This window comes from Leptodactylus fuscus, chromosome 5 (genome assembly GCF_031893055.1).
Source record: "Leptodactylus fuscus isolate aLepFus1 chromosome 5, aLepFus1.hap2, whole genome shotgun sequence".
Classification (NCBI taxonomy): Eukaryota; Metazoa; Chordata; class Amphibia; order Anura; family Leptodactylidae; genus Leptodactylus; species Leptodactylus fuscus.
The window spans coordinates 93,001,024-93,024,360 of NC_134269.1; the positions used below are offsets into that span (position 1 = coordinate 93,001,024).

The window sequence follows — 23,337 nt, forward strand, 5'->3', positions numbered from 1 at the left end:
GAGTGGATACGCAGGAGGCCAGTGGTCCGGTTTCAATCCTTTATTGCAAATCTGACACAGGATAGACAAGCAGACAGTAAGGGCCAGCTGAGAGCGGGAAGGCGGTGCGTAACCAGGCAGAGGTCAAATGGATGTCAGGGCGGATAGAGTCTGTCGGTGGACGGGAATCCCGGAGAGCGGACCAGGTGGACGAATAGGCACCGGAGTCTTCAGCGACAGCAGGCGCAGACCTTTCGCACTTCCGTGCGGGCAGCGGAGTCGCCAGGTGCAGCAGCTAAGCCAAAGAATGAGTAGTCAGGTGACTGAGTCAGGGAGCCCAGCAGGGGTAGAGCAGCAAGTAGAGATGATCTTGAGGAGGACTGCAAGACCCAGCAGGATTGGGGAACCAGCGGGATAAAGCCAGCTCCAGGAGCTTGAGGTCAGTCAGAGGGAACTCCAACAGAATACACAAGCAATGTGCAGAAGATACCACGCCCCTTAAAAGGCATGTGACCAGAGGCATGTGACCAGGGGTCCAGCCCAGCTGCAGGAAACAGGAAACTTAGTTCAACGAAGCCCTTCCCACCATCTTGCTTCAGGGCACCTGATTCCAGTACACAAGGCAGAATCCTAACACATTGTCTTGATGGAAGGCGAATCTCCTTCCCAGTCTCAAGTCTTTTGCAGCCTCCAACAGGTTTTCTTCCAGGATTAACCTGTATTTAATTCCATGAATCTTCCGCTCAACTGTTACCACAATTAACTGTTTCACAGTGGGGATGGTGTGTTTATGGGGGTGAACAGTGTTACTTTTCTGCCACAAATTGCGCTTTGCATTTAGGCCAGACAGATTCTCCTACCTTAGCTGCGCTTTTCTGCAGCTCATCCAGAGTGACCTCATCCTTCCTCGATCTGTCAGTTCAGGTGGACAGCCATGTCTTGGAAGGTTTGCAGCTGTAGAATAGTTTTTTCATTTTTGGATGATGGATTGAACAGTGCTCCTTCGGATGTTCAAAGCTTGGGATATGTTTTTATAACCTAATCCTGCTTTAAACTTCTCCAGAACTTTATATCTGAGCTTTCTGGTGAGTTTCTTGGTCTTCATGATGCTGTTTGTTCACTAGTGTTCTCTAACAAACCACTGAGGCCTTCTCAGAGCAGGAATATTTATACTGAGACTGAAATACACACAGCTGGACTCTTTTAACTAATTAAGTGACTTCTGAAGGCAAGTGATTGCCCTGGATTTTATTTAGCGGTATCAGAATTTAAGAGGCTGAATATTTTTACACATCACACTTTTCAGATTTATATTTGATTAAAATTTTGAAAATGTATCATTTTCATTTCACTTCACAATTATCTGCTACTTTGTGGTAGTTTGTGGTTGTAAGGTGACAAAATGTGAAAAATTCAAGGGGTATGAATACTTTAGCAAACCACTGCATCTCAATAAATTAGCATATCATCAAAAAGTTACGTTTTTTTCCCACAGCACTTTCACAGAAAGTCCACAATTTTCCTCTGCCGACTTTCTGCTTCAATTATACCTATAGGGAAACTGCTGTTGTTTCTGTAGGTATAATTGACATGCTGCAATTTTCAAAACCGCAACAGTTTTGGAAAACCCAGTATATCTGCTGCACGTATTTTCCTATAAAGGTGTGGATAGCATTCGCTCAAGTGAATGGGTCTGAGCTGCAATACCAAGCATAGCCCCTACCCAATGTACGGTACTGTTCTTGGTTTTTACACTGTGGTCTCTTCAAACAACTCATCTGTTGGGGTCCGAGGTTTTGAACAACTGCCAATCTGATATGAACTTTCCTAAGGAAGTGGATCTGCTAACATCTCAGGGCCAGATAACCCAAGGCTCCTTCAGAGGCACTGTGTAGTCCATGCTTCAACAGGCAAAATGCCATACTTTGACTTGTTGAAGATTGGGACTGCTTTGAGGGTTTAATTTTCCACACAAGGCTTGGCCTCCAACGCTCATTGCCATTTGGTTCACCTATAGTTCTAATATAGTAGACCTTAAAGGGGTTGCCTAGAGGGATAAATGATTGAGGAAAGAATAAGTAAAAATTAAAAATAAATAAACAAGCATTACGCACCTCATTGATTCCCTATTCCCTGCTATTTCAACACTTCCCATACTGTCGCCAGTGAGTGGTCATTTCCTGAATGTTAAGAGGGACCAGGAATTAGAGAATGACATCAAAGGAGTGGGACTGATGATATAAGTAATGTTTGTTTTATTTTATTTAGCCCATCCTTCCTCATGTTATATTGTCTTTAGGCCCTGAAAGTGAATAGTTACTGGACTGTTACTAGTTGTACATGGTATTTTTTACATGTATCAACTTTTTTATTGCTATTCTAACTTATCCTGCATTATATGAGTTCCTATATTATGTGAGAATAAAAATGAGAAGTTATAGAAAAATATTCCTTTTTTATAACACTAAGGCATGTCAACATTAATCTGCTTTTTTTCTAAGCAGATGGTCTGTTGCACAACTAAAGCATTTTCAAATGGAGTCTGTAATGTGATTTTTTTTTTAATACTGAACCCATTTTAAAGTCCATCTCCAAACCAGAAAATAAGGCTTAAATCTCCAAATGCACTGCCATTAATTCATAGAAAGGAATTAAAATGAGGGACATAATGGGATACAAGTGTCCCAGATAAAACTGTACCACAGCGCATTCTAGAACTGTATCTTCTCATCCTTATACACCAATCTAGTGGTTTTCCTGGGAGTAAGATATTGCAGATTAAAAAAGGGAGGGGTGTAATGAAAAGACAGTAGTAGTAATACATTGCAAACCACCACCTATGACAGCACATAGTTACATATTAAAAAAAATAGCATAAAAGTTATGTTTTTTTACAAAATTAGGAATCTAAAGAAACTCTTGCACATTTTAATTAAATAATGTACTGTAAACCAGAGGACCCAAACAACAGGCAGTGGCCGGTACCGGGACATGGATCACCTGGTACTGGGCCACAGGTTCCAATAAGCGACCGTCTCCTGTGCTGTGAAATGAACAATTATTGTACTTACAGAGCAGTGATGGGGTGGGTGGCATAATTAAAGTCTTGTGCTCCCCGATGCAGTAGTTTGTGAATTGTTGATAGTGATGGTTATGGGTGGTAAGGAGTTTAATCAACCTTAGTGTGGTTATCTGAATACTGATGCCAGTGCTCATGGGCCTCTTAGGGCTCCTGGGCCCTGATACAGCTGTACCCTCTGCACCCCTCAAGTTACACCCCTGGGTGGGCATTATCTCCTCTTGCACATAGCCTGTGCACATCTTCTATTTTCTTCCCAATGGTACCATAGAATAGAGGGTTAAGGTTTGAGGAAGAAAGTAGAAGATACGCACAGGCTGTGTGCAAGAGGAGGTCCCGCACGGAACCTTAACACCTATTCTATGTTTCCAGTGGTAAGAAAATAGAAGGTGCGCACAAGCTGTGTGCAAGAGGAGGCCCCGCTCACTCCATCACTGCTCTGTAAGTACAATATAGCTATACAGAGCAACAGAATATTGAATGGTATGTGGGGAGGGAGACTATTACCTATGGGGGGTGTTATCAGCTCACTACTACAGTAATAGTTCCCCCCACAGGTAACAATATTACTTATGTGGGGAACACTATTAGGCCACGATTATTGTAATAGCTTCCCCCACAGATAATAGCATTACATATGTGTGGAAGGGAACTATTGCCTGTGTGTTTGTGTGGGGAAGGGGGGTGCTATTAGTGCACTATTACAGTAACAGTGGCCCAAATAAGTAATAGCATTACTTATGTGGGGGAGGGAACCATTACCTGTGTGGGGTGCTATTAGGGCACTATTACAGTAATAGTGGTCCTACACAAGTAATAGCAGTACTTATGCGAGGAGGCTAGTACTCATGGAGGGGGACAAGATTACAAGTGCCGTGGCCCTGCAACCCAAATCCCACCATAACCCCACCCCCTTGCCAGGCAACAGTAAGGCTAAAGACCCACGTTGCGGAAACGCAGCTTTTTTGTTGCAGATTTTGTTGCATTTTTTCGAGCCAAATCCAGAAGTCGTTTGAGCAGAAGGGAGAAGTATAAGTACTTTTTATATATCTTGCATTCCTCTCATAGCCATTCTTGGCTTTGGCTCAAAAAAACGCAACAAAATCTGCAACCAAAAAAGCTGCATTTTCGCAACATGGGGCCTCAACCTAAAACGGTCTTCACTGAAACAGTTCCTTGGGGCAAAAAAAGTTGGGGGCTGCTGCTGTAAATAACTGTCCATTATGTTACAAGTACATATTGTTGATTGTTCCCAGCTGTTATATTGAATCTTTAATGACAATGAAAGTTTGTTTTGTTGCTGGTTTTTTACTATCCACTGACTGCCATAAGCACCTGAACATACCTTTTTCCCCTCTTTTTCTTGTTTTTGTTAATGTTCAAAAAATTTTCAATAAAAATTACAGTTAAAAAAAAGAAAAGGCAAATTTGAAGACCGTCTTAAGAGAAAAAACTGTTTTTGTCTCTTAAGCTGGGTTCACACTAGCGTCGGTGTCCGACAGCTAGTGTCCGATGCTAATGTCCGCGAAAATTTTTTGCATCAGACACTGTCCGTGGGTGTCCTTAAGTGTCCGTTTACAAAGATCTCCAATTTTTCAAGTGGGCAGCTAAATCCTACATGTAACAGACACAGCTAGTGTCCGATGCTAAAATCTTGCGCGGACATTAGCATTGGACACTAGCAGTCGGACACCAACACAAGTGTGAACGCCCCCTTAACAGATCTGATACAGGCCTAAATGTCTCCATGGTAACAGACAACTAACAAATCTTGTGTATTCCGATCCTGCAGCTGCTGCCCCACACCAATGTGCATAGTGCAAACTCCTTGATTTTATTTATGAATTATACTTTTACATTGCTGAACCTCTTCTACAATAGAAGTAATGATGATATATTTTTCATCATGGGTCATTCAAGCGTAACATTTTTTTTTACATTTCTTTCATTTTTGTAATATTGGGGGAAATGTTTTTTGTTTTTTTTTAAAGTTGAATAAATTTGTCTGGTTTTCATATTTTTCCAGTTTTTTTTTTTAATTTAATAGCACAAAGTAATAAACTGTCCCTGCCCTCTCTTTTTGGAGCCTGGCTGTCACTGACCACTTTCTGACGGCTTCTGGTTCTGCCTGATCTTGTGCAGCTGCTAGCTCTAAGAACATACAGTTACATCCTTGCAAAGATAAACAGCCACCATCAGATGTATATTCTCAACAGCAGTTAAACATGCGACTTACTAGTGTTTATGAAAACCTATATCATAAACCAACTGAAAATGTCACACCTAGAGTGTGCTACATTTGTAGAAAAAAAACAAGTACTCAAAAACTCACAAATTAAAATCCTGTATAAATGACTTTTAAATAGTTCACTACAGACCTTAAAGAGGATCTTTCTCCACCTATTCAAGTGTTTGTGCTGTTAATAGGCACCTCTCCAATGATTACAGCACAGTTGGATTTTTTTCTCTAGCCCTCACCAATTCCGAGTAAGTAGAGCAGTTAGTTTTGATGCCTGATGTGCTTTTCAAGCAGAAGGGTGGTGTCAATCGGGGAAGGGGGGGATTCAAAGCTCAGAGGCAGCCAGTGTCAGAGCTCAGAATCACACCCCTTTTCTGCCCCCTGCACCCCTTGTTTGATACCACCCTCCTGATAGTACAGATCCTAGATAGCATGTCAAACACCAAAAGTAACAACAGTGATTGTTCAGGTATGGTGGAACCTAGAGAAAAAGCTTCAACTGTGCCAGAATCAGTGGAGCCTATAAGATTATGTAAAGAGCTGGACTTGCTGACAGTGGTGAAACATTCTCCTTAAAGGGGCTCTATCATTAGATTTTTGGATTTTGAGATAAAGATATGCCTGAATAGCCTTTAAAAACGAAAGGCTATTCAAGTGCTGCTAATCGTTTTTAAAAAGACCCTCCCCCCCCATTTTTGTTAATTACCGTTGAAATAGATATGCAAATCAGTCCCTCTGTGCACGGTGGGCGTTCCGTGCACCCTCCAGCGTCATACCTTAAGGACGCCCATCACTCTTGCTTGTGCTGCAAAACTCCTCCTTCTTATTCACTGCCTCCAACGTCTGTCTTCCCGGCTGTTTGTATTGAAATATGCATACGCAGTACACTCGCAATGTTGTCTAAAGGAAAATTGCACTGGAGATTTCAATACAAACCGCCGGGCCACAGCCGCAGCAATGTCATCACCGTCCTGCAAGATGGGGTCTTGTGCATGCATGACAGAACAGCAGACATTTAACGCAGTCTGGACTTACACCAATCTGCTCCTTGGAGTGCAATCTATCTGCTGGGATGTCAGCTGTGCCTTCCGCATGGGCGCAGAACAGACCAAAATATTATGGTCTGCGCTACTGAGTTCCCCTGAGAACTACTCGAGCATACTGCGCATGTGCAGTCTGCTCGCAATGTTATCTAAAGGAAAATGGCGCTGGAACATGCACAGTAGCGCTCCGGAGGGAGCGCTACTGCGCATGCGTGAGATTTCAATGCAAGCCGCCGGGAAGACAAACGAAGATGGAAGCGGTGAATAAGGAGGAGGAGGAGTTTTGCAGCACAAGCAAGAGTGGTGGGCGTCCATAAGGTATGACACTGGGGGGGTGCATGGAACACCCACCGTGCACAGAGGGACTGATTTGCATATCTATTTCAACAGTAATTAACAAAACCGGGGGGGGGGGGGGTCTTTTTAAAAACTATTAGCAGCATCTGAATAGCCTTTTTAAGGGCTATTTAGGCATATCCTTATCTTAACACCCAAAAATATAATGATAGAGCCCCTTTAAAGGGATTCTATTATTAGAATACCATTTTAAGCTAAACCCACGTCGGAATAGCTTTAAAAAAAGTGCTTTTAAGCGCTGAGGACTGCCCCCAGTGCTGTGAGAAAACTAATTAGCATATGGACAAAAAACAGGATATCTAAGGAATGGTGGCGCAGAGAAGACATCTAAAGGTAGAGGAAGAATAGCCTTTCTTAAAGCTATTCCGATGTGGGTTTAGTTTTAAATGGGATTCTGATGATAGAATCTCTTTAAAGTTATATTTGTCAGCATGGCTTTTTCCATGAAAAAATGGCAAAAACTACTGTAAAAAAAGCCTCATATTCAAACAGCATAATGTGCGTGATCCAATCCATTTCTCTGTGCTTCTAACACATTTGTGTAATTTTCATTAAAAAATGTGTATAATGATACTACAAAACATAGTAAAAAGGAAATAGCCATGGTCTCATCAGCAGAAAATTCACCAAGCAATTTAAAAACAGTAGTAACATTACCTGCTGCAGCAATAAGATCATGGAGAAAAAAAACAGCAAGGCATCAAAATATGGAAAACATCTTGAAACAGTGAATAGAAGGAGCACTAAACTTTACTATGGTTATACTACATGGTAACTAAGTGCTAATTACAGTACAATATATGTATGTAACTATGGCGCATGCTGATTTACTACGTTATAATTGATAAAGAGATTGGACATCAAGTAGCTTAATAAACTCTTTAGTAGATGAAATGTACAGGCAGTACAATTGCAATCAGAGCCTCCATCTCAGATGAAGAGAGGATTTGAAGGCAAAATGAATTTTTAAGCTTCTTTTATTACAATGTGTGCATCCTAATCTTCCAGTATATCTGAAGGTTTCCTAATTCATATGTCTACACTGTTCTGTATCACACTGATGTCCACTTCTTAAAAATGTGTAAAGTGAGCATTAGTTAGAATAATGTACCCATCTGTTACATAATCATTCCCTAAAGATGGCCATAAATATTAGATAAATATCAGCTGAACCAACCAATTTAATTGGGAACAACCAACTATGTAATATTGTGTTCTGACATGCCTCCCAACGGCAGATGTCAAGGAAAAGAAGGATCAAGCATGTTGAAACTTAACATGCCCAACCTTTTGTTTCCTTGGCTTCCTTTAGTCTTGCTATTGAAGGCACATACCAAGTGTTCATGCATGTTAGGAGGTCAGAAGGAAAATCTATTGGCCAACAGCTAATGTGACAGCAATTGCTGCAACAATTTTGACTTGTATAACAGAGCTATCAAATTGGGCATGATGCACTTAAAATAGCTTTATAATACATTTATCTATCAAAGTGATTCTGAGTTTGTTTTTGTGGTACCAGCCTCAATAGCTATATTCCTATCACAGGCCTGTCATGGGAAAAGGATGGCTGGCAGGAGCAGTCCTTCACCGATAAAAAGTACAGGGTCAGTGGGGACTCGTGATCTGAATTCTGATTATGGGCATTAGCTCCAGGTTCTTGCTGTACAGTGAAGACCTGGTGGCTATTGTGGCTGCTTCAACTTCAACGACCAAGCATCCGCTATACTATTACAGTGGATGTAGGGAAAGGGTTAAGAATGCAGATTTTGACAGAATGTTTTTCTTTTTTTTAGTTCAACTGCAATGGGAATGGTTATTGAGTTCAAGTGATACTGTAGTCCTCCTCTCTATGAACTAATTAAGATAGCTAGAAATAAATAAATGGAAGAATGGAAGTGGACTGTTGAAGTACGAGTAGTCTGATTTATAAAAACCGGTAAGTCACACTTACTCTGGAACTGCAAATGTGGATAATTTAATGGGAGGTGGTGATCTCTCTATCAAAGTTACCGAGTCGGTGGCTAAACCACTCGTCTATTTATCCCCAGACTGATTCTGACCCCTTCATATTTGGCTGGCAGCCATGATCAAACAGACAAAATAAAGCTCCTCTAATTCATAAAAAATGCTAGTGACTGAATTCCTGTGACAGTAAATATGCAACAAAACTATGCAGCTAATTAAACATAGAATATTGGTAATTGTATAAAATAATTTAAAAGGCCATCTAATAAGCGATATGACACCATGAGCACTTTGGTTACTGTTTATCCAAATCTGCTCAGCCTTTCTAAAGAGATAAGCAATTGTAATGTTGATGAAAATTATAGTATACTAGCCAAAAGGGTGATAATACTGCTTGATACTTGGCACACAGAGACCCTGCCCCCAGGGGAACCACAGGTTTACTGCTCACTTTGCTAGTATATGCTAATTTACCTCAACACTAAAAGGCCCATGCTCATGGTGACACTATTTATCAGATGAAGTATGTCATTGGGCTTCTCAGATGTGATGACAGTTCATCTGAAAATATTTAATCATTTTATTCTGAAACTAGAGTTGGTAACATTTCTTTAACACCATCTCCAGCTTTATGAGCTAGGTGAAGAGACTGAAGTTATACTGTGATTTAGAGAACTGCTGAGCCATCTACTTCTTTCAGGCTGCCAAAGTCAGCACCCTGGGAGGTGTTGTCATGCATTGCCTTGTACATCGGTGAAATCATGTGAGCGTAAACCCATGATGCAACACAGAGGTGCATACAGTCATTGAATGGCTGAGCCTCAGGTGGGAGATTGGGTGATTGAGCAAGAGGTAAGAGATTTGGTCAAGTGTAGGGCAAAAAGAGGAATTGGGTATACATCTGGACAATATATGAGACCAATGCTTTTGAGCAGAGTTGAGGAAGAAGCTGAGGGTCCTGGAATGTATTTGCCCTATGGTAGAACATACAGTTGTAATGTACAAACCCTTTTGTCTTTCTGCTTAGACAGTGTTGCTCTACAAAAACTTAAATAAACTTTTTGTATGTTCTGCCAAGTAGAGAGAGGAGGTTTTTTTTGTTTTTTTTTATAAGACTAGCTTGTGGGTATTAAAGAAGGCAGAAAAGGATCATCTACAATATTGATATGACAAATTATGCAAATATAGAACAATCTCACTCCTCTAAATCTTTTACCAAGGAAAGGAGAAAGAGGAAATGCTTAGAAACAATGATTGGTCATGGGATAGCCATACCCCTAGAAACTTGGTAGAAACAAAAAGACGTTAAGGGGAAAGATACCATACACCCACATAACCGCTGAAGTCAATGACTGGCCTTAGAGGTCTTGTACCATAATAGCCAGCATCATTGCTATGGTCAGTAGTTGGTTACATGACATGTCACCAATGCAGGATAAATTAACAAAGACATTGGGTGATCATGGGAGTCCTGAGGAATTTATCACATGAGTAATCGTCCATCTTTAATTTTATTTTTGAAAATATAATTTCTGTTGCTTCTGGAAAACCCACTTATGACTACGGATCCATGTTGTGAAGGCACAGCATTTTATTTTTTGCAGATAATGCTGCAGATTTTTTAGCTAAAGTCAGGAGTGAATTAAACAAAAGAGAAACATCGAAGACATTCCTTTATATTTTCCAAGCTACTCCTGACTTTGGCTTAAAAGGGTGCATGCACACTACGTAACGCCGGGCGTGTATGAGAGCCGTACACGCCGGCATTACAGCAGGGCTGCCGAACACTTCCCATTCACTTCAATGGGAGCGCTCGTAAACGCCGCTGTTACGAGCGCTCCCATTGAAGTGAATGGGAAGTGTTCAGCAGTCTGCCGTAATGCCGGCGTGTACGGCTCTCATACACGCCCGGCGTTACGTAGTGTGCATGCACCCAAAAACTGCAGCAAACGTTAGGCCTTAAGCCCCTTTTTTCCTGGATAGCACACTGACCCATTCATTTCTGTGGGTGGGCTGACAGTCTGGGCCACAAAATATGGAACAGGTCATCTTCCTGTCCGATTTTGTGTCCATGATTCTGCGGCTCCTAATCCTTGATTAAATCTGTATGTCGCCCATGTGCTGTCCATGGCGTTCATTCATGGCCAGTGGTTAGCACACCATGTGCAACCTGGCTTGGTCTGAAACTGCTGCAGTCTGAAAGGGGAGAATTATTTGACAGTATTTGGCAACTTTTGTTACATTTATATACCTTCCAAATATGCAATATTATATTATGCAGGAATACTGATTCTGCTTGTTGTATTGTATATGTGTTATACTTGCTTTTTACTGTAAGATTTTTACTTTTTCTCTGAATATACCATTTTTCCCCCTAGTTTCTATACCCCTACATAGAGAACCATTATAGTGCAAGTACCAATGCTTTTATATTACAACCCTCTGACTACCTTTGTTACTAAAATGCTAGCACTAACTGACATGCATACAAAAATATACCTTAAACTTAATGGGAATATTTAACCAGTGTTTTGACAGAGAAATCATCATGTTGTGACATGAATTCTGAATTTACTATGTTACGCTATGTGGAATGTTACATGATCCAAAATTTCCTTTTTTTTGAACTAATCATTCCTATTCAACCTACAATGCTTATCTGTCATAACAATATACTGTCCCCGATAAGAGTAGCATATTATAATCATAGGAAAGCACTTTTTTCCCTCCAACCTGTCAATAACAGGCAACCATATGAAGACAGATACATATTAGGCACTAATCATTGTTGACGGAGTGGCAGCATGAAATGGAGAAAATTTTCGGAAGCCCACCAAATAAATACAAGATATTCTTAACCATATGTCAGCTATATTTTATCTTAGTAGCTATTAACTGAAAAATCACAATACTGTGTATGTACTGATTAGTATAAAAACCTTTATACAGGCCTTTATACTGTCTTTATACAGGGCAGCATACTGTGATGAAAGACCTTCCCTCAATACATACTTATCAGTGACAGAATTGTGATAATAAATGCAAAAATGACTGAATTTAAGATAACTGGGCTACTTCATAACAATTTCTATTGTGCTTCATAAGCTGCTTAACAATAAATATTTTATTATGTTATGCATATTTAGCTTATACTGATAGTTACCGGTAATGTCATTTTTTAGGCAGTATAAAAAAAATGAGGCAGGAAGAGGAGAAGACGTGCTACCTTACCAGTAGTGTATATCCTTGGTAGATGAGAAAATGACCTGTACTTAATATTGTCAGGGTAATAATACCAGATTCTTTATTTGATTCATAAATCTAAGAAGATAAGATAAAGATTAAGATCTTTTGTACATGTCAAAATTGAAGATGTGATCATTAACAAGCATGATACATTTGATATTAAAGGGCATCATGGGAGCAACTGAAATTTTATACTCACTGTAAAGTCCCTCTTTCATTGGATTCACATAGACACACAAGGGGAATAGGAAACTGACCCCAATGAGTATACATACAAAGGTTGGCTCCTATGAAACCTATACTCCTCCCACAGGCACCAGACTAAACAGGTATGTACAAAAGATGTGGAGCAAGAGAATCACATATAAAAGGAAAAAAAAAAAACAGTAGCCACAATGACTGGGATCAGGCAGAAAAGATACAGGTTCTGTGTCCCTCAATAAATCTAACCAAAAAAGGATTTTATTTTGAGTATACAAGGATCAAAATTTCTCATTAGAATCAGTGCGAAACTCAGCATCATGGACTGTCCTAAAGCAGTTTGGGTTAAATCTCATGAGTTATAATATTCATGTGAATGGGACATGTAAAGTTAGCTATATACAATTGTTGACATTCACTTCTATGTTGGTTCACATGGGTTTGTCATTAGTATGGGACATAGACAAAACTGGGCAGAATTAGAGAGTGTCTAAAAATATGTAAATACTGGACACGCTCATCTTGGACCTTCACCTGATGACCAATTCAGGTGAGTGGACCTTTACTAAAAGTAGTACCCTTGTTCTAAAGCATTAAGCAGTGGTCAGGGAGATACACATGACTTTCACCACATCAAATATGTGAAGCATATGAATGAGTATGAGAGAGCAGGAAAGGAATGGAGAACAATGCCCTCATGCATGTGAAAGGTGGAAACGTCCTTCAGGAAAAAAAATTCAAAATAGATGAAGAGAAGAGAGATTTTTATGAGTGGGTTGCTTTGTAAAGACGTAATGACTGGCAATGGCAGGTTACAGGGACTGGTTTTCTCCACAGCATATTCCAATGAACAAACAGATGTAGAAGAATATTCTTGATCACAGTAGCAGAGGGATTTTCCAAATGTGATAGTATCACTTACTGAAGAGAGGATGTGTGACATGACGTTTGATTAACATCTGAACTCGGGTTTACATTCTTTGGGTCTGCTTGGGGACCTGAAAAACGGAAACCCAATCCACTTAAAAAGCAGTTACCCACGGAAACCCGCGGTCCCTATAAACTATAATGGGGTCTCTCTGGTTTATGGAATGGGGAACAGAATCCCTAAACAGTGAACAAGCACAAATCTGAAACCAGGCTTAGGCATAAGCAAAGGTCTTACATTTTTTTCTCATAGACCTCAGCCAAAAGTGTATGGGGACAGGAACATGGAGATAAAACTCCTGATTGGACTGATTTAATATTTTCTTTACAGATATGGATCCTGGTTCTACTGTTGTTGCAAATTTATTTCAGGAATTTCATATGCTGAGATGGAGAAAGAATAAAGATTGTTTGCTAACAATCCAACTAAAGCACTGCAAGGTATCCAGGGTAATTCTTAAGCGGAGTTCAGATGGGGTTTTTTGATCAGGATTTTGACGCGGAATCCGCAACAAAATCCTGACCAAAAAAAGTCTCCCATTGAAATCAATGGCGCTGGTCATTTCTTTTTTCCGCAAGCGGCTTGTTCCCGCTCACAGAAAAAATAAGCGACCTGCCCTTTCTTCAGGCGGATTCCACTGTCTTCACCTGAAGACACTCCCTCCCGACTAGGCTCATTCATTTGGGCCTAATCCAGAGCAGAGTGCCGCGACTAGATGCCAGTGCACTGCATTGGCATCCAGCCACGGCTACCGTTTTTTTGGTCCAGAATCTGAGGTGGCTTCCGCGTCAAATTCCGGATAAAAAAAAAAAAACGTCTGCCCTCAGCCTTAGGCTTGGGAGGTTGTCCTGCCTGGAGGCAGTGTTCATCAAAAGGTTTCCCAAGTCAGAGATTATTTTTATTTGAATGCCACCATGACCTTGGTGAAAATTCTGGTGCAATGGCAAACCGAGGGGAATAGCAAAAAACTCAAAATAAACAGACATAATAAACAGACAAAGGAATTGTTGGTGGGATCTGGAAATAGGATTGTAGAGGTAGCCTTTGTTCATGTTAATAGATGAGAGGAATTGGCTTTGTTTCATCATCATTATGGCCGCCACCTGCTAGAATTACATTCAGAACCTGTAAGTGCCCAAGAGTATAGCTTCTTTATATCCAGGGTACTGTTACACAATGCCTAGAACTATCAATGCTATTTCAGAGGAGTAAACAGATCACTACTGGTAACTAGACTCTAGAGAGAGAAGAATCTTCCAAGTGACATAAGAAGTGTTTTCTCAAGGGCCATTAGGACTAGGAATAGGGAACATGTGCAAGTACAATTAGCAACAGTCCCAAGTATTAACTGGCTAATAGCTATAAATAAAAGGCTGTTTTGGAACAGTAGCAGGGCTAAGAAGTAAGGAGCTCTGCATTTTTGGAGTGTTTTTGGATGCCATGTTGCTTTGGCTGAACCCAGGAGGCAGCAGAAAAATGGAATTCCGCAAGAAGTGACTTCATTTGTAAGCTACAACCCTCAAGGAACTTCTTAATGGGTGTAGCAAGAGTGAAAATTGCAATTTGTCCAGAGACATGTCATTTCAGTGCACAATATGTTGTGCCCAGCTTGTGTTAGCAGAGACAAACAATTCAAAAACTGTTAAAGTGGGTTATTCTGGGAACAACCAATTTTGTTAATCTCTGACACAAGATGGGAACTGAAATTGCGATTTTCACTTTTCACCCACCATCATTTCAGGACAATAAATTAATGCAAGGATGGGGTGGGGGGCGATGCTCACTACAGCTCTGGATAACTTTCTTGAGGTGTGCAGTTTACAAAATGGGGGTGTCATGTTTGAAGAGCTCCTAATGTGATCATAAAGTGAAATCTCCCAGAAAGTAACCCTACTTTGAAAACTGAACCTCTCAAAAAAATGTATCAAAGGGTGTAGTGAGCATTACTTTTGAAAATCGTCATGCACAGGAGATGGTAAAAAGTGAACAACATGCTGTAAAATGGGTAGAACAAATTCCCCACTATTTTTGCACTATTTCCTATGATTGGGAGGTGATGTAGACATACGAAGGCTTGGTTATGGAAGGATTACATGCATTTTGTACACGGGATAATGATAATGTACTTAATGTCATATGTGGTTATAAACTGCTGTTTGGACACACAGTCAGGCACAGAATGGAAGGAGTGCTAGTGGGTTTGTAGAGCACAGATTTAGACAACTTGCTGAAAATGGAAATTCTTCCAGAAATGTGCCATATTTGAGCCAAAGCCAAGAATGGCTACAAGAGGAATGGGGGATATACAGTCCCATGAAAAAGTTTTTCATAGGACTATATATATATATATATATATATATATATATATATATATATATATATATACTACTTATACTTCTCCATTTTGCTCAATCCACGCTTGGCTTTGGCTCAAAAAACCGAACAGAATCTGCAACAAAAAAAAGCTGTGTTTCCACAATGTGGGGCCTTAGCCTAACAGTATTTAGAATGTGTGAAACAAGCTGGGTGCAAATTATTGGACATTGAAATGGCGTATATATGGAAAAATTGCAAGTTTTACTTTTCAAAATTAGGTGCGCATTAATTTCTGGAATATAAATTACATTTGTAGTGACCCTTAAATTGCCCCCACAAAATAGGGTGACTTTTTGGGTAATTCTAGTTTACTGGCACCTACAGGGCTCTGCAAAAACAATTTGGCAATCCAGAACCCAGTTCCTCTAAATCTCCACTCCAAAAGCCAAAAAGTGCAGTCACTCTTCCCTTCTGAGCTATACTGTGAACCCAAACAGCAGTTTATGCCAACTTTTTTGTACCCAGGATAACCCACTTCAAAGATTTAGAACTGCCTGGTGACACAAAGTGGGCATAATATATTAGGCATTGAAATGACATATTTCTTTAAAAATTTAAATTTTCACTTTGCACATTAAGGCTGAGGCTCCACGTTGCAGAAACGCAGCTTTTTTGTTGCAGATTTTGCTGCATTTTTTTGAGCCAAAGCCAAGAATGGCTACAAATGGAATGGGAAATATATAGTAAGCTCTTATACTTCTCCCTTCTGCTCAATCCACTCCTGGCTTTGGCTCAACAAACAGCACCAAAATCTGCAACAACAAAAAGCCACGTTTCTGCAACGTGGGGCTTCAGCCTAAGAATAAGGCCCCATGTTACGGAAACGCAGCTTTTTTTTGCTGCGTTTTTTTGAGCCAAAGGCAAAGAATGGCTGCAAAAGGAATGGGAAATATATAGGGAGTTCTTTGAACTTCTACCTCTGCTTAAGCTGCTCCTGGCGTTGGCCTAATAAACCGCAACAACATCTGCAACAAAAAAAGCTGTGTTTCCGCCATGTGGGGCCCCAGCAGAAAAAAACGCATTTTATAGTACCAGCATACTGAATGCAATTTTGTCTAATCCTAGCCCCACACTGCGGAAACATAACACTGCGGAAAAGCTGCGTTTTTCAAAAACACAAACGTTTTTGAAAAACGCAGCATGTCAATTATGGTTGTGGAAACGCTGAGTTTTTCTCTCCATAGTCACTGTTAGTATTATATCTACCTGTATATTTTAAGTATTGTATGTAAAATGTAAAGCAACATGGAATTAATGGTGCTATATAAATAAACAATAATAATAACAATTATTATTATTAGTTGCTAAATGTGGAAGCCACAGTGACCCACCTTGAGACCTGAGCTCTTTACCTTTAGCCTCTGCTGACAGCTATCCCTCTATTTCTAGCATACACTCCTTTCTTTATCTCTCCTTTCCTTATCTGGAAATCGCAGCATGTCAATTATATCTACGGAAACGCTGGCGGCTTCCACGTAGATATAATGGTAACAAAAAGTCAGCGGAGGAAAATTCTGTGAACTTTCTGTTCAAAGTACTGCGGGAAGAACTGCAATGCGTTCACGCCGCGGTTGCTCCCGCAGCGCTTTAGCACAGTGTTTCCAGCCCATGGGGCCTTAGCCTAAGGTAAGAAAATCAACCATGATTTACTTATTGTGGCTAGGATGTCTTCTCATATATGTAGTGTTCCTGCCTTATAACACAGCTACAATAAGAAAATCATGGCTGGGTTCCTGGCAATTCCCAGACCATACAAAGTTTCTGCATTTGTGGTTGTATCCATTGGCAACCGATTGGGACAACAGACTATCACCACTAAGATAGATGGAGAAAATCTTTAAAACTCTGCAAAATTTTTAATTACTCATATTGCAAAAATGCTTAACTTTTAATTATCTACAAATATAGATATGATTATATTCATGGGAATACCCCTTTAAGGTTATTCCAACGTGAAATTAACTGAAAAAGGGACTCTAATGATAGAATGCCTTTATCTGCATTTCTCATATAAATAGCACATTTAGGGTTTTGATTTTACAGTAAAGCGTTTTTGTAAAAATGATGTGCTCCTTAGAGGTCCTAGTTTTGTTATACTAACAAAATTAAAATGAATTTTAGTCACCATATTTTAACACTGTCAGGCTCCATTCACACGGAGAAAACACGCGCTCGTTTTGACAAAATACATGTGTAAAGAATACAATCATGGCCAAAAGTTTTGAGAATGACACAAATCTTATATTTTCACATGATCTGCTGCCCTCTGGTTTTTATGTGTGTTTGTCAGATGTTTTTATCACATACAGAAATATAATTGCAATCATATTATGAGTAACCAAAGCTTATACTGACAGTTAGAATGATTTAATGCAGCAAGTCAATATTTGCAGTGTTGACCCTTCTTCTTCAGAACCTCTGCAATTCTCCCTGGCATGCTCTCAATCAACTTCTGGACCAAATCCTGACTGATAGCAGTCCATTCTTGCACAATCAATGCTTGCATTTTGTCAGAAATGTAGGTTTTTGTTTGTCCACCCGTCTCTTGATGATTGACCACAAGTTCTCAATGGGATTAAGATCTGGGGAGTTTCCAGGCCATGGACCCAAAATCTCTGTTTTGTTCCCTGAGCCATTTAGGTATCACCTTTGCTTTGTGGCAAGGTGCTCCATCATGCTGGAAAAGGCATTGTTGATCACCAAACTGCTCTTGCACGGTTGGGAGAAGTTGATCTTGGAGGACATTCTGGTACCATTCTTTATTCATGGCTGTGTTTTTAGGCAAGACTGTGAGAGAGCCGATTCCCTTGGCTGAGAAGCAACCCCACACATGAATGGTTTCAGGATGCTTTACAGTTGGCATGCAACAAGACTGGTGGTAGCGCTCACCTCGTCTTCTCCAGATGTCCCAAACAATCAAAAAGGGGATTCCTCAGAGAAAATGACTTTACCCCAGTCCTCAGCAGTCCACTCCCTGTACCTTTTGCAGAATATCCGTCTGTCCCTGATGTTTTTTCTGGAGAGAAGTGGCTTCTCTGCTGCCCTCCTTGAGACCAGGCCTTGCTCCAAGAGTCTCCACCTCACGGTGCGTGCAGATGCACTCACACCTGCCTGCTGCCATTCCTGAGCAAGCTCTGCACTGCTGGTAGCCCGATCCCGCAGCTGAAACACTTTTAAAAGACGGTCCTGGTGCTTGCTGGTCTTTCTTGGGCACCCTGGAGAGTTTTTGCCAACAATGGAACCTCTCTCCTTGAAGATCTTGATGATGCGATAGATTGTTGACTGAGGTGCAATCTTTCTAGCTGCGATACTCTTCCCTGTTAGGCCATTTTTGTGCAGTGCAATGATGACTGCACATGTTTCTTTAGAGATAACCATGGTTAACAGAAGAGAAACAATGATGCCAAGCACCAGCCTCCTTTTAAAGTGTCCAGTGGTGTCATTCTTACTTAATCATGACAGATTGATCTCCAGCCCTGTCCTCATCAACACCCACACCTGTGTTAATGGAGCAATCACTGAAACAATGTTAGCTTGTCCTTTTAAGGCAGGGCTGCAATGATGTTGAAATGTGTTTTGGGGGATAAAGTTCATTTTCTAGGCAAATATTGACTTTGCAAGCAATTGCTGTTAAGCTGATCACTCTTTATAACATTCTGGAGTATATGAAAATTGCCATTAGAAAAACTGAAGCAGTAGACTTTGTAAAAATTAATATTTGTATCATTCTCAAAACTTTTGGCCATGACTGTACAAGTGTAAAAATAAGACTCCCATTGACTTCAATGACATTTTACACGTGTATTTTGATGTGTATTTTGATGTGTTCTTTTACACGTGTAAAAAAATGTCATTGGAGTCAATGGGAGTCTTATTTTTACACGTGTATTCTTTACACGTGTATTTTGCCAAAATGAACGCGCGTTTACTCTGCGTGAATGGACCCTAAGTCTGGGTTCACACCAGCGTTTGAACTCTGTTCGGGTTTCTGTCCCCAAACCCCGCTTAAAAAAAGCACTGGTTTTCTCTCTGCATTTTTCTCCATTTTTGGGCGGAAATGGTTCGGCCTCCATTATAGTCTATGGGATCCATGGGTTTCTGTGGGTAACCACTTTTTTTTAAGTGGATTAAGTTTCTGTTCGGGTGGTCCCCAAATGGAAAGCCAAACGCAGGTGTGAACCTATTGTAACTTTTTATGTTTCCATGTACGAAGGTATGTAAGGCATCTTCTTTTGGGGCACAAGATGTAGTTTTTATTTTGCAGACTGTCTGAAGTTTTTGATTACTTTTGATCTTTTTACCACTATGATGTTCACTGTATGGGATACATATTTTTTATATTTTGTCCATTTTTGGACTTAGGAATGCCTAATTTGCTTATTTTCATTAATCAAGAGTGATTTGAATTTGTGATTTTAACAATTTTTTTCACTACCCCATTTGACAGGCCTGGGAGCCTCCATAAGGCTCCCAACTGTCATACACACCAGACTCATCTGACAATCATGTCACGCAGGAGTTTTATCAGAAAATAAGTGAGGAGGCATCTGGCAACCTATTCTTTTCTCCAGGATGCACGTTGTAGCTTAAAGGGGTTGTCCACTTTCAGACCAATATTAAGAGACCAATGTTATTGTTTGTATAATAAAAAGTTGTACAATTTTCCAATATACTTTTCTGTATCAATTTCTCATGGTTTTCTAGATCTTGGCTTGCTTTCTCATTCACTCTGGTTACTCCCAATGGATAAAAATGAGTCCATGGTCATGTGATGAATGCCCTGGTGCACACCAGGCAGATGTCCAATTACTGTGCTGAGACTGTAATGAGCTGTGCACCTGTGCGTATATCACATGACATTGGACTGATATTTATCCACTGGCAGTAAGCAGAATGAATGAAAGCAAGCAGATATAGAAACTATCCTGGAAACCTGCACAGCTTTATTCAAATGCCGGGAAAAGGCTGATGTGACTTCTGTTTGTAGCCATCATATAGCATGACTATGAGGGAATTCCAGCTCCTCCGTGTCCTACATTCAGCTAGCATTTATTAGCATTTCATTATCTCAGTTTACAGAACAGCTTTTGGAAGGGGACACAGATCAAAATATAACAATATTTTGGTCTATTCATTTACATAAATATTTTAGAAGTTACATTTACACATATTACACTAGATTCATACTAGCTGGAGGACAAGAACAACAGATAGGCAGACCACTACAATAGCGGTCACATACAGTAACTATAATGGGGTCAATCAAGTGTTTGTTCTTTTAAACTGAAACCACTGTGTTTTCATCCATCGATTTTCAGATGTGAACATAACCGAACTGAATTGTCTGACATAAGTTTTAATAATGGGATGCTATTAGTATTTTATTCTGTAGAATTCTTATACTGATATAACAGTATAACCTAATTTAGGCTAAGGTCCCAGGTAGCAGGCCACAGCAAAAAAGCAGTGCAGGAAAAACTGCAGTAGCAACACACTGCGGTTTTTCCCATAGAGCTGTTCACAGAAAGTCTGCAGAGGTTTCCCCTGCGGACATTTCTGCTTCAATTGTACCTGTAGGGAAACTGCTGGCATTTCCATAGGTATAAATGACTTGCTACGATTTCCAAAACCACACATTTTCCTGCATTGTGTGGATGGGATTAGGTTTTTTATTTTTTTTGGTTCTGCTTTGTATGCACAGAAAAATACAGACAGAATTAACTGACATCCATCCGTTACCATCCGTCATACGAATATTAGCCATAGCTATTAATATCAGATAAATAATGAACAGTTCACATCCATCATAACAATTTCTGACAGATGCTAACAGGCACAAACAATGGTAGTGTGAATACCCTAAGAACAGGTGGAAACCTGCATTGTTGCACAAAAAGAAGGAGGGTTGTCCTCTGAAATGTCCATGTGGGATGTTGGCTTCTCCCAGTCAGGATCACCTCATTATCATTTTTTGTCAAAATCACGAGGAACACCGGATTATTGGTATTTATAATCACTCCATTTTCAAAGCTGCTCCATTCAAATAATTCAAAACAGTATTTGGAACTTTGTTAACCCTTTAAGCATTTCATAGGAATCAAAACAATATAGAGGTGACAGTTAGGTGAAATTAGAGGTATTTTATTTTTTTCAATAATGTATTTCTTTAACCCCCTCATGAATGTGTTCATTTTAGGGCTAAAGGAAAAAATGCTTCTCACAGTTTCTCCTGAGCATGGAAATACCCCACATGTGGATGTAAACTGATGCTTGGGCACAAAGTAGCACATGTAAGTGAATTAAGATTTGAAAAACAAATTTTGCTGGAATATCTTTTGAGTGCCATGTCACATTTGCAGAGCCACAAGAACCAGTACAATTTTTTAAAAAATGACCCCATTTTAAAAACTACACCCCTCATGGAATTTCTCAAGGGGTATTACCTTTTGAGCCCAATAGTGCTTCCCAAAAATTAATGTACAAAATTGACATTTATAAAGGCATATGCAGTTTCAGTGCCCAATAAGTTGTATCCACTTTGTTTCAACAGAGACACACACTTCTAAAACTTTTATGTGGGTTATCCAGGTGTAAACATTGCAGAAGAAAAACACAGCGTTTTACAGTCGCTGTGTAGTGGGATTGGATTATCGTGAATCCCACCCCCGCAGTGTGGTAAAATACACACAGCAGACATACTGTGATTTCCAAAACCGTTGTGGTTTTGTAATTCACAGAAGGTCAATTACACCTACAGAAACCCTGGCAGTTTCCCTATAAGTATAATTGAAGCCAAAAGTGCACAGAGATAACATCTGTGAACTTCCTGTGAAAAGCACTGTAGGAAAAACCAAGATGCACTGGCGCCACGATTTTTCCCATAGTATTTTTTTTGCTGCAGCCCACTATGTGGGCTTTTAGCCTATATCTGTTCTCCAAAAACCAAATACCACTTTTTACCTTCTGTGCCCACCTGTGTGTTCAAACAGCAATAAATATCCTCATATGCCATTAAGTACATTATCCTGGGTACACCAGTGTTATACATGTGGGTATAAACTGCAGTTTGGGCACACAGTGGGATGCAGATGTGAAGAAGCACTATGTAGCTTTTGAACTGCAGATTTAGATGTTTGGCATCTGGACACCATGTCTAAGCCTCTAAGGTACCAGTAAAGTGGAATCCCCTAGGGAGTGACCCCATTTTGAAAACTGCACCCCTCAAAGAATGAAGGGTTGTAGTGAACCATAGTTTCCCAGAACTAATGTGAAAAGTAAATATGTAAGCTTTAAAGAGTACATTGGGAAAACCAAATTCCCTGTTATTTTCCCATTACCTCCTATGATTTGGGGGTCACTTCTGATGTCTTTCCTAATTTAGCTCTAAACTTGAGGTGTAGTCTGACATATGCTAGCACACCTTATACATTTCTCTTCTTGCCACAGCCCGCTTGTTTTAATGATTTGCAAATTTGGGGGGGGGGGGGGGGGGGGTTGTCTTCAAATTGTGCAAGCTATTTTTTTTTCTACAGATGTAGCCATATGGGGTGCCTTTAACTTATTGACTAAATTTTATTAACTCTTTCTTGGTGGATTAAAAAAAACACATCACTTTTGGCATTGCTTTCTGCCTTTTAAATGTTTTGCCATGCAGCATACAACATATAAAACGCTACCTTTATTCTATGGGTTGGTATGATTACAGCGATAACTAATTTGCACTATTTTTATTTTGTTGCAGAACATAAAAACATTTGGTAGACAGAGTTGAGGGCTTATTTTTTGAGGGTCAAGCTGTGCCTTTTATTGGTTCTGTTTTCAGGTACATATGACATTTAGATAACTTTTACAACAGTTTTATTTACAACGTTCACCATGTAGGTTAAATAATGTGTCAGTTTTATTTTACTGGTTGTTATTTTTT

The 23,337-nt window shown here is 39.9% G+C and overlaps 1 protein-coding gene across 1 annotated transcript in view; it reads right to left on the reverse strand.

Moving 5' to 3' along the window:
* The window catches only part of REC114 (REC114 meiotic recombination protein), a 104,258-nt gene that overhangs the window by 75,091 nt on the left and 5,830 nt on the right, over positions 1 to 23,337 (reverse strand). Inside the window, exon 3 of the mRNA XM_075275849.1 lies at positions 11,894 to 11,983. Within this exon, the coding sequence (XP_075131950.1) occupies positions 11,894 to 11,983 (90 nt within the window). The remainder of the gene's footprint in view (positions 1 to 11,893; positions 11,984 to 23,337) is intronic.